This window comes from Oncorhynchus kisutch, linkage group LG6, assembly GCF_002021735.2.
Source record: "Oncorhynchus kisutch isolate 150728-3 linkage group LG6, Okis_V2, whole genome shotgun sequence".
In the NCBI taxonomy this organism is placed as follows: Eukaryota; Metazoa; Chordata; class Actinopteri; order Salmoniformes; family Salmonidae; genus Oncorhynchus; species Oncorhynchus kisutch.
In genome coordinates this window covers 61103506-61115763 of record NC_034179.2, presented here as the reverse complement: position 1 = coordinate 61115763, position 12258 = coordinate 61103506, and the positions used below count along the sequence as shown (strand labels likewise).

Genomic DNA, 12258 nt, shown 5'->3' with positions numbered 1-12258 from the left:
GAGTTTTATTGATGCTGAGAACAGAATGTATATGTTTTTAAATAACATTCTTAGATCTTTCTTTGAATGTTACTAATGTTTTCTTGTTTTTTTATGGAAAGTTTTCATAATGTTCTGAGAATATGACTTTGTCAAGTTCCTTAAATGCGCTGAGAATGTTCCAATGCCAAGCAACTATCCTGCACCATTACCAGAATGTTGTGGGAAGGTTGTATGCAAAATAACCATAGGACAAACACGCTCTCACCAAGCCCTAAGAAACATATGGTTCTCAGAATGTTATGTGCTAGCTGGGTACTCTGTCTGGCTTGACTTCCTCAACCCACTGCAATGCCATCAGCTCCGCCGTGTATGCAGACCTCATGGCTTGGTTTATGCTCTGACATGCACAGTGTACTGTGGGACCTTATATAGACAGGTATGTGCCTTTTCTAATCATGCCCAATCAACTGAATTTACCACAGGTGGACTCAAATCAAGTTGTAGAAACATGGCAAGGATTATCAACGGATACAGGATGCACCTGATCTCAATTTCGAGTCTCGTATGCAAAGGGACTGAATACTTATGTAAATAAGGTATCTGTTTTAAAATGTTTATACATTTGCAAAAATGTCTAAAAAGTTGTTTATGCTCTCGTTGTGGGGTATTGTGTGTAGATTGATGAGGGGAAAAATATTGAATCAATATTATATTAAGGCTGTAATGTAACAAAATGTGGAAAAAGTAAAGGGGTCTGAATACTTTCCCAAGGCACTGTACATGTAATGTTAGGGTTATGCGGTTGTCTCAACTAGCTGTAGTTTTCTCAAATGAGAACACTTACTGTAAGTCACTCTGGATAAGAGCATCTGCTAAATTACTAAAATGCCAAATGTAAATGTTTTACATACAGATCTCATATTATTGTATTGAATTGTTTCGTTTTTTTTACATTTAAAAAATGTTTGTCACAAATGTATCATTTGTACATTTCTTTATTAAAAATGTATTTGTCTCTCTGAAATGAAACCATCAAGTGATAGATTTTAAATAAATACATGTCATGCCATGATTAGATATTGAAAAAACACAATCTCTTTATTAATTTCAGAAAATCTATAGCGTTTTGGAATTAAACTCTTCATTGTTTAGAGTTGACATTGACGATGAGACTGGTGAGTACTGCCAAATTCTCTAAAACGATGTTGGAGGCGGCCAGCATCCCGGAGTCACCTCTTCACTGTTGACTTTGAGACTGGTGTTTTGTGGGTACTATTTAATGAAGCTGCCAGTTGAGGACTTGGGAGGCGTCTGTTTCTCAAAGTAGACACTCTAATGTACTTGTCCTCTTGCCCAGTTGTGCATCGGGGCCTCCCAGTCATCTTTCTATTCTGGTTAGACTCAGTTTGCGCTGTTCTGTGACGGGAGTAGTACACAGCATTGTACAAGATCTTCAGTTTCTTGGCAGTTTCTCGCATGGAATAGCCTTCATTTCTCAGAACAAGAATAGACTGACGAGTTTCAGAAGAAAGTAATATTTTTGAGCCTTTAATTGAACCCACAAATGCTGATTCTCCAGATACTCAACTCGTCTAAAGAAGGCCAGTTTTATTGCTTCTTTAATCAGAACAACAGTTTGCAGTTGTGCTACCATAATTGCAAAAGGGTTTTCTAATGATCAATTAGCCTTTTAAAACAACAAACTTGGATTAGCTAACACAATGTGCCATTGGAACTCAGGAGTGATGGTTGCCGATAATGGGCCTCTGTACACCTATGTAGATATTCCCTAAAAAAATCTGCCATTTCAAGCTACAATGCCCATTTACAACATTAACAATGTCCACATTGTATTTCTGATCAATTTGATGTTATTTTAATGGACAAAAATGTGCTTTTCTTTCAAAAACAAGGAAGTGACCCCAAACATTTGAATGGTAGTGTATATTAGAGTTATGTTCAAATGTTATGCAGTAATAGTATTCGACTCCAACTATGTTGACCTGTGAAGAACAAAGAAATATACTGAAAATAAATATAAGCGCAACATGCAACAATTTCAAAGATTATTCTGAGTTACAGTTCATATGAGGATAAAAATCTATTGAATAAAAATGAATTAGGCCCTAATCTATGGATTTCACATGATTGGGAATACAGATATGCATCTGTTGGTCACAGATACCTTTAAATTTCCTTTGGATACATTTTGTGCATTCAAATTGCCATCTATAAAATGCAATTGTGTTCGTTGTCTGTAGTTTATGCCTGACCATACCATAACCCCACCGCCACCACGGGGCACTCTGTTCACAAGGTTGACATCAGCAAACCGCTCGCTCACACGACGCCATACACATGGTCTGCGATTGTGAGGCCGGTTGGACGTACGGCAAAAGTCTCTAAAACTACTTTGGAGGCGACTTATGGTAGAGAAATGAACATTCAATTCTCTGGCAACAGCTCTGGTGGACATTCCTGCAGTCAACATGCCAATTGCACGCTCCCTCAAAACTTGAGACATATATGTCATTATGTTGCGTGACAAAACTGCACATTTTAGAGTGGCCTTTTATTATCCCCAGCACAAGGTGTAATGATCATGCTGTTTAATCAGCTTCTTTATATGCCACACCTGTCGGGTGGATGGATTATCTTGGCAAAGGAGAAATGCTCACCAACATGGGCGTAAACAAATTTGTGCACCAAATTTGAGAGAAATGAGCTTTTTGTGTATATGTAACATTTCTGGGATAATTTATTTTAGCTCATGAAACATGGCACCAACATGTTGCATTTATATTTTGTTCAGTATATACTGTCAATTCTACCCAATGACAGTCAACAATTTACACTCTATGCTTATATTCCCCATTACACAATATGAATCTTCCAATTGAAGCTGAAATGATAAAATACCCCATGTTTGCTCATATCTGCCAATATATTGTGTTCTTTTATAGCCTAATTCTAGCTGCATTTTCCATTTAATTTGACAGTGCACATAAAAACATTACAGCACAAATGTTTAAAATGTCCCCTTTTAGTTTATTTCATACAACCCCACTGTGTTTAAGAAACACAGATATGACTTTAAAATATGAATGCATGTTCCTGAGAAGAATACCATGAACCTGTCATCTAACAATGATACACAAACAGCTCAATTAAAGTTATTCTCATCACAACTTCCATAGGCTATCCATTATATCCAATATGTGTATCCAATATCTCTACATCCAGTGTGCATGTTTGTGGTGTTCTCAGTCAACAACAAAAAAGACAGAAAAATAACTTATAACTTATTAAAAGTGAAAATAATGACAGTGAATACAATCCCTTGGTTGCAGTATCTTCCTTGGCCACATGGTGGCGACAGGGGGCTTATTTGTCAGCTTCGAAGACGTCGGCTACAGTCCTAACGGATAAAGGGAGACAAGTGGTTGGTTTATGTTCCATCGATCTTTGATTTTACTGCGCGTCAGTCTTCACATTTCTACTCACACGGGTAGGCCTATTGAAAGGATCACAGGGTGAGGTGCATGTGAATTTGGGTGTGATAAGCTTGCCATTTGGATTTGTTAACTATATATGTTTTCTCACCAATCTACACATAATACCCCACAATGACAAAGTGAAAACATGTTTTTTGAAATTTTTGCAAATCTATTGAAAAAGAAATACAAAAATATCTCATTTAGCTAAGTATTCACACACCTGATTCAATATTTTGTAGAAGCACCTTTGGTGGCGATAACAGCTTTCAGTCGTCTTGAGTATGTCTGTATTAGCTTTGCACATCTGGTTTTGGGAATTTTCTACCATTCTTCCTTGCAGCTTTTCTCAAAATTTGTTAAGTTAACGCTCCTGTTGGAATGTGACTCTTCACCCCAGTCTAAGGTAGTTTGCACTCTGAAGCACAAAGATTTGGCTCAATTCATTGTTCCTCTTTATTCGTACCAGTCCCCCAGTCCCTGCTGCTGAAAAGCATCCCCGGTAGCATGGTGCTGCCCCCACCATGCTTCACGGTAGGTATGGTGTTAGACAGGTGATAAGCTGTGTCTGGTTTTCTCCAGACAGCGCTTGGCATTCAGACCAAAGAGTTACATTTTTGTCTCATCAGACCACAGAATATTTTGCCTTGAGATCTCAGTCTTTCACGTTCCTTTTTGCAAACTACAGGCGTGCTGTCATGTGCCTTTTTCTCAGGAGTGGCTTCCGTCTGGCCACTCTCCTATAAAGCCCAAATTGGTGTAGTGCTGTAGAGACTCTTGTCCTTCTGGCAGGTTCTCCCATCTCAGCCAAGGAACTCTGTAGTTCTGTCAGAGTGGTCATTGGGTTCTTGGTTACCTCCCTGACCAAGGTCGTTCTTGCCCGGTTGCTCAGTTTGGTCAGACGGCCACCTCTAGGCAGTCCCCTATTTTTTCAATTTCCCTATGATGGAGACCACTGGGCTCTTGGAAACGTTCAATACTCTAGAAATAGTTAGTTTATACCCTTCCCTAGATATATGCCTCATCACAATTCTATCTGAGAGATCTATGGACAGTTCCTTGGACTTCATGGTAATACAATTGCAAATATTTAGGTTTATCATTACGGGGTATGTTGTGTAGATGGGTGAGAAAAACAATCAATGTAATCCATTTTGAATTCCGGCTCTAACACAGGGGTATGAATACTTTCTGAAAGCTCCGTAGCAAGCTACTTCCCTCGCCGTAACGTTAACAGAACTGCAAAGAAAACAGTGCTCGGCAGGCGGAGGCGCAAAGACACCGCGTGCCGACATACTGATACAGCTGCCCCATGGGAAGCACCTTAGGTCGGCAGGCACCTCGATTCAACACCGGTGTCATTTGCTTGTCGTTGAGCTTCCCGAAGGCAGTAATGTTAGCTAATTGGCATGTTACTGTGAAATAAACAGAACTATTTTTAACTAGTGGCTGCCATTTAATGTCTGTTTTGATATGCGTGTAGCCGAAGACATCTTTCCACATTGTGTGGATAATTGTTTCTCCATCCATACGATACGGGCCGTACTATTACAAGCAGCCTCATCGGCAGTGGACACGGCATGTAGTGGAGCAATGCTAATGGGTGTTTCATGTGGGGTGCTCCTTGTAGTAACTGCATTCCGCAGATAGATATTATTTGCCATTTTGAGAATACACGTAATTCTGTGTCAAATTGAATGTTGATAGCTCACACTGAGGAATTCAAAAGGTGTTATGTCACTGTGAACGTGTAACTGTATCTTACTTATAGATCGATCCAGTCAGCTCGTCCAGAAAACCACCTTGGGGATTAAAAACATACAGTGAGCCTGATGTTTCTGCTGCCTGGCTTTCAAGCTCAAACATGCCTCTAATAGCGGCAAGCAGTTCAAACGATCACTCTTTATCAAACAGTCCCACACCCCTGTCTTACCTGGTTGGCAAAGAGTGCTGCAAACGGGACACACGTAGCAGAAGTTGCAGATCTAAAGAAATAAGCAGAAAACGGGGTAAGCCATCAGAGAAGGATAAGAAATAAAGGAGTATATAACATCATAGAACATAACTGGAGGGAGTAGCTTCTCTGATCTGACTTTGTCGTTGCATCATAACCAGCCCTCTTGATGTCAGAACCCATTTATTTGGTTCCAGGGAGAACCCTTTTTGGTTCCAGGTAGAACCATTTTGGATTCCATGTAGAACCCTCTGTGGAATGGTTCTACAGTTGGAACCCCAAACAGTACTCCTTCGAACCAAAAAAGGGTTCTCCCTGGAACCAAAAACAGGTTCTCCTACAGGGACAGCTTAATAACTTTTTTGGAACCCTTTTATCTGGGAGTGTAGGTTACTAGTGGTTGAATGGGAAGGTCATTTTACCTGGCAGGTGTCACAGTGCTTAGACTCATCTCCCTCTGCACATGGGCACTTGTCGCAGGTGTCACAGTGCTGAAAGAGAGAGAGAGATAAAGAGATGGGGAGAGAGAGAGAGAGATAAAGAGATGGGGAGGGAGAGAGAGAGAGAGAGATAAAGAGATGGGGAGGGAGAGAGAGAGAGAGGGAAAAGGTGAGAGAAAAGAAGAGCGAGGGAGAGAATTTTTGGCATTTTTAACAAGGATGGGGAAAATGGTGCAAATTGTTTTACCAATAAATGTAACCACATCCACAAACACCAAACTTGTGTTTCTATCTAGATGGTGAAACCTACCTCACAGTATTCACAGTATGAACAGAGGGATCCTTTGTGATACAGTTGACCGTCATCTTCCTCCTCTTCATCATCATCCTCATCATCGTCGTCGTCGTCATCGTCATCATCATCATTGTCGTCATTATCGTCATTATCATCAGCTGCAGCCGGCACATCATCATCATTGTCGTTATTACCGTCAGCCTCTGTAAAATAAGTTGTTCATTCCCATCCTAACACGTATGTGTGTATCTGTACATTTTAATTTAATTAATGCATTTTTGTTTGTGTAGCAAGTGTAACAGAATGGCAGTGTAGAGTTCATTCATACTGTACAAAACTAATTTCCTTACATACAGTCCCGCATGCACACACTAGTTCTACACGCTCATATACTGTAGACAAACACAAATTCTAACCGCATACCCAAACCAGTACAATGTACAGACTACCTCACAGAAGCTTTGTACATACAAATACACATAGGTAGATTATAATCACAAACACCCATAAAGAAAAGTCCAATCATTTTAAAGATATATATAGGTTCACACTCAGCGTGACCATACAATAAACCATTCCACACTAAGATGACCGTTTGAACTTTTCCTGTTCATTTGTCTCAAACAGACTTTGTTTCAGTACTATCTCCCACCTTTTTCATACTACACAAACGTACTCCATGCATGTAGTCAGTCACCAAACCCATGACTCCAGGCAACAACAGAAGTACATCCATGCAACTCATCATGATCAATTGATTTATTCTATGATTGAAAGTGGGGTTAGAGAGACATGATCAGAGGTGATATTTTGTCACAGTTTTCACAGAAAGGGGTTGTTTCACAGTCAACAAAAAAGAAAGAAAGAAAATCCACATAAAAATAAGAGCAAACTCTTGGAGTAACTGTCATCTCTTGTCAGTTGACTACCTAAAACAGATATATTTCTCTCTTTTTCCCAATGCATTTTTTTTCTCCAAAATATGAAAAACCTCAACATCTACGTCGAGTACCAGGCTAGAGGTAGCCCAAACAAACATAGCTTGATCTGGTGTAGCGAATGTCACCCAAAAAATCTCTGATATCTGACATACACTCTAACTAAAGTGGTATCATACCCAATTATACAAACAAATGTATTTTCAGAATCATTTATATTCCAATTATCCTCTCTAAAGTGAAAATGACTAATGGCCATATAAATATTGAAAATTAGTTTTTTAAGGAAATAACGGAAGACTCTGTTCTCAGCATGAATGACTATCTTTGTACAAATATAATTGTCTGAGAACCGCTTGAGTGAGTATTACAAAATATGAATGGATACATTCACAGATGTGTTATTAATATGCATTCACAGATGTGTTATTAATATGCATTCACAGATGACGTAAAAACATAGACCAGGGTTGCATATACAGTACATTAATTTCATTGGAACTATTCAACATACAGTGACAAAGAAGGAAGCTCTACAGGGAAAGAGAGAGATTGAGAGATGTGGAGAAAGAGAGAAACTCTATCGACGCTTTTGCTATTACCACTCCTGACTACTCTTATCTACTAAATCCATTCATTCTTTAGCCCTCATGTGCCTCCCCTCACCCCTTCCACCTCCTGTCTGTCTGTCTATCTCTATCAAGCCTCCTCTTTCTACACCACTGTCTCTCTTTCTTTCTCTGTAGGTTAGCATGGAGGAGACACAAATACAGGTCAATCCAATCCATAACCGTGAGAAAGGAAGGACGGAGTGAAAAAGAAGAAACCATTATTTCAAACAAGACACAAATCAAAAGATCTGAATTTTATTATGATCCGATGACTGACTCTATCAAGTCTCTGTGTTACTTTTAAATATATATTTTTTTTCCTTTTTCCTCATCATTACAATGCTTCTGTAGTCCCCAGGTTCATATCTACTGTAGGATGACACACAGTTGGGACTCCAGGCGGGCCAGTTCAATTTCCCCAGAGTGTTCATAACTCTATTTAAGCAGGGAAGAGAACACAGAGAGAGTCAGACAGACACAGCAAATGTAATGGACAGCTGTAAAGGTGTGAAGGAGGGACTTGTGTACTAGTATCTTTTCCTATATCTACTCTGATTGGACAGCTGAACTGAGTGACAGGCTGAGCCGAGAACTAACTGACAAGGAGAGGTTCTGCAGGGCAGGGAGAGGTAAGGAGAGGGGAGTGGCCAAGGTGTGGCTAAGCCCCTCCCCTCTCCCTTTTTCAACGGACATAGTTTCAGACAGGCAGAGAGGAGTGGGGTTAGGGTCACACAAAGATGATGGCGAGGGAAGGTGGATAAAGAATGCAGCATCATTTAAGTGAACTTACCTGTGTGGTCATCATCATCGTCGTCGTCGTCGTCATCATCATCATCATCATCATCATCATCGTCATCATCATCATCATCATCATCATCATCATCATCTTTGTCATCATCATCTTTGTCATCGTCGTCATCGTCATCATCATCATCGTCATCATCATCGTCATCATCATCATCGTTGTCGTCATCATCATCATCATCATCGTCGTTATCATCATCGTCATCGTCGTCGTCGTCATCGTCGTCGTCATCATCGTCGTCATTGTCGTCATCATCATCGTCATCGTCGTCATCATTGTCATCATCATTGTCATCATCATCATCGTCGTCATCATCGTCGTCGTCATCATCGTCATCATTGTCATCATCATCGTCGTCATCATCATCATCATCATCGTCATCATCATCGTCCTCTTTACTGTCCCCATCATCATCATCATCGTCATCGTCATCATCGTCATCTCCCCCTACCTCCGCTGCATGCTCCCCCTCGTCATCAGCTACTACATCCTGTTGGGGGGCCAGCGGCAGGTCTTGAGCCTTGACGCCAGGGGCAAGAGGGGTCTGGAAGGTGCAGAGCAGGGCTAGGAACAGTCCCAAGAGCCACGTCTTAAAGGAGGCCATGATTAATCTCAGAGCAAAGGGTTGAGAGTGAGGGACGATAGATAAACAAGGAGAGTGAGGGATGATACCAGATAAACGAGGGATCACTCCCTTTGCAGTGCAATGGTTTAGCACGTGCACACGGACACCCCCAGAGTTCGTTGCCTTTCTGTCCCACACACACACAAACACCCACACACACACACAGACCCTAGGAAGAACGGGCCCCAGTTATAAATAAGTGCACACAATAGGCCTGTGTAATGCCCAGTTGAATGATTTCCAAGTAGAAATCCAGACACTTGTTCTCAACTCACAAAACAATGATGAATCAAATCACTCCTGGAAAAGGTAGGTGTCCTTCTCCTTTGGAAAAAAAAAGTAACCCTCTTGTCCTCCTTAAATAGTGTTTGTCTACCCCACCCTTTAAAGTTTAAGAATGCTGTAAAAATGGCACAGTTCGAAGAGACCCCGTTGCAGACCCGACACAGACGGCACTAATGTGGGACGGGCAGCAGAAGAGAGAGACCAACCCGGGGGGTAAGATGAGAAGGAGGGGGGGCAATTAGGCTGAGTGACAGGGGCAAATGCAGCACCGTTGACCATGCACCATCTAAAATGGAATGAACAGGGAAGAGAGGCAGATAGCGAGAGGGAGGGAGAGAGAGAGAGGGGCAGATATTGCTTGCTTTTTTGCCGTCATCAAATGTTCAAATTTAACTTTAGAGAGGACGGTGGGAGAAGGAGGCTCAGGCCAGGATGACCATATATCGTGAAAGAAGAGAGGTGTAAGGAGGAAGAGTTGAAATAGCAAAGGAGAGAGGGAGAAGGGTGATATCCAAACTATATCAGTGGAACGAGTGAGGGAGAAAAGAGAACGTTGGTGAGACCAGCAAACAGGCAGGTATGCATGTGTTGAGAGAAGAAATATCAGCTATCAATTGGAAACTATTGACCATTGTCAATGCCCATGCCAATTAGTTTTGTACCAAATGTTCCACTCAGTTTTTTACCCACCCTTTTTTATATGCCCACCAACCCGCCAATCTCACAATTCTAGCACTGGAGGAACAAGCAATGAGCCCGCCCTTGGCTACTCACACACATTGCAGGCACAATGTGATCAACAATGAATGGCTTGGTCTTCACACTCAACCCATATAGCCTTTTCACTACGTTCCCTCTGAGTACACCCCCTCCCCGGTACCCCTCAGCCCCGCCTGAACATGTAGCCCCCAAAATAGCCACTCTATTTAAAACCCTGCACTCCCAGAGTCAGTGTAATGTGACCTTCCCTGGCACTTCCCTGGCAGTTGACTGACACTCTGAAGCTACCACCGTCTCTCTCTCTTTCTCTCTCTCTCTCCTGTATCTACCCCCTCTTTCTTCCCCTCCCTTTTGACACTCTATACCACCCTCTCTCTACCCCTCTCTCCCTATTTTTCACTCTCTCTCTCTTTCTCTATAATCATCTCTTCTACATCTCCAGCTGCTCCCCATGAGATAAATCCGCAAGAGGAGCCTCTGCAAATTATATCTGCAAAGCCTCCAAAATGAAGCCAAACCCAACCAATCAGGGCCACATTTACCCAAAGTTTTTGCACTTGTTGCACCTCCCTTTATTTAATATTTAGTTCAACACCCATTTATATTCCGATTGGGAAATAAAAGGTGTAAACTTTCTGCAATGATTAGTGAATCTGGCCCTATGGTCCCCACTCCATTTCTCACTTCTACCAGCCCAAACTTCTGTATTACTAACTGTGTGAAAGAAGTTACGATTGAGACCCCCAAAGGAGAGAAAGAGAGCGATGTGAGATACAGATGAACAAGAGGAGAGATATGCAACACAGAAGACTGCATGTCGAAGACTGCAATGTAGCTGAAAGTGGAGATGTATGCAGACGTGTCTAAGACATATTTCTCTCTCCATTTGGATGAGCTGCAGTATACATGACCTTTCTCAAGCTGGGTTAGAAACGCTTGACGCAAATATTTAACACTTGGCATCTTTAATAACATCTTCAATGTACAACGTTCCCTGAAAATGTAAGCTCTCTATAACTCTGAAATTAGGGCAAGTGTTTTTACGCTGTTTACCTAACCTTCCTTCAGGTTACCAGGTGCTCCCTGGGAAAAGGCCATAGCTGAGGGCAAATGTGGACACTAAGCCCTCCGCAGCCTTCCTCCCTCAACTCAGTTAACAGCACGTCTACTCTGACAATAGGTGCTAATAACTGCAAACTGGTATTTTAAATTAGCTGGTTATTAATATCCGTTGTAGAAGTATGGGTGTTGTGGGGGTGAAAAGGCAGTAAGAGTCGGTGAAACCCAGTCCTAAAGTACACATTTCGGTCAGTTAGTTAGATCCGACGCTACAGATGTAGGATCTTAATTTGAGCCAGTTTGCTACAGCAGGAAAATAATCCTGCAGCAACATTAAATGTGAATTATTATGTGGATTATAATTAACATACATTTTTGTAGGGGTTGATACATTTTTCGGGAAAATCAAGTCTGAAATTTCTAAGTGGAGATAACAAACCTCAGAAACCATTTTTAAACCTCACATACACTAAGTTTTACATTTCCTGAATTGCAAGAAGGTTATCCTGCAACAGGACATATGCAAAATTCACCTTCAACAACATAGCCCAAGCTCTTTCCCTGTAAGGATCGGCTGAAGTGGAAAATAGTGGTGGAAAAGTACCCAATTGACATACTTGAGTAAAAGTAAAGATACCTTAATAGAAAATGACTCAAGTAAAAGTGAAAGTCACACAGCAAAATACTACTTGAGTAAAAGTCTAAAGGTATTTGGTTTGAAATATACTTGAGTACTTTACACCACTAGTGGAAAATCACTTCCCTTTTCCAAGATAGTGCATTAACGGTTGCAGCAGTTGCAACAGTCTGAACTTTCATGTGTTTTATCACCACAGATACTGGTGAAATTCCTGTGCTTAAACTTTATACAGCAGTTCACTATTGAAAAATCTAAGAATTTACAGGAGGTACTTAAAAGTTTATTTAGCAAACAAATATTATGCTATTCAAAGTGAGGGAAAGGGTCCAAAGACTCCAAATAGCTACATTTAAAGGTCCAATGCAGCCATTTTTATCTCAATATCAAATTGTACCTAAAGCAGATATTGC

General features: G+C 41.0%; 1 protein-coding gene across 1 annotated transcript; it reads right to left on the bottom strand.

Moving 5' to 3' along the window:
- Nucleotides 1-3005: 3005 nt before the first annotated feature.
- On the bottom strand, nt 3006-9622 carry LOC109893109 (serine-aspartate repeat-containing protein F). The gene is made up of 6 exons (XM_020486160.2): nt 8505-9622; nt 6181-6368; nt 5853-5921; nt 5410-5461; nt 5242-5278; nt 3006-3400 (listed from the first exon to the last, which is right to left on the bottom strand). Exons 1-6 carry the CDS (start codon nt 9121-9123, stop codon nt 3367-3369), a joined length of 999 nt encoding a protein of 332 aa, XP_020341749.1. The 5' UTR covers nt 9124-9622; the 3' UTR covers nt 3006-3366.
- Nucleotides 9623-12258: the final 2636 nt, after the last annotated feature.

Coding starts and splice junctions, on each gene's coding strand:
- LOC109893109 (XM_020486160.2), bottom strand. CDS start 9,123: ATGGCCTCCTTTAAGACGTGGCTCTTGGGACTGTTCCTAGCCCTGCTC. Junction 5,462..5,852: donor AGCACTGTGACACCTGCCAG/GTAAAATGACCT, acceptor TTATTTCTTTAG/ATCTGCAACTTCTGCTACGT. Junction 3,401..5,241: donor CTGACTGGATCGATCTATAA/GTAAGATACAGT, acceptor TTTATCCGTTAG/GACTGTAGCCGACGTCTTCG.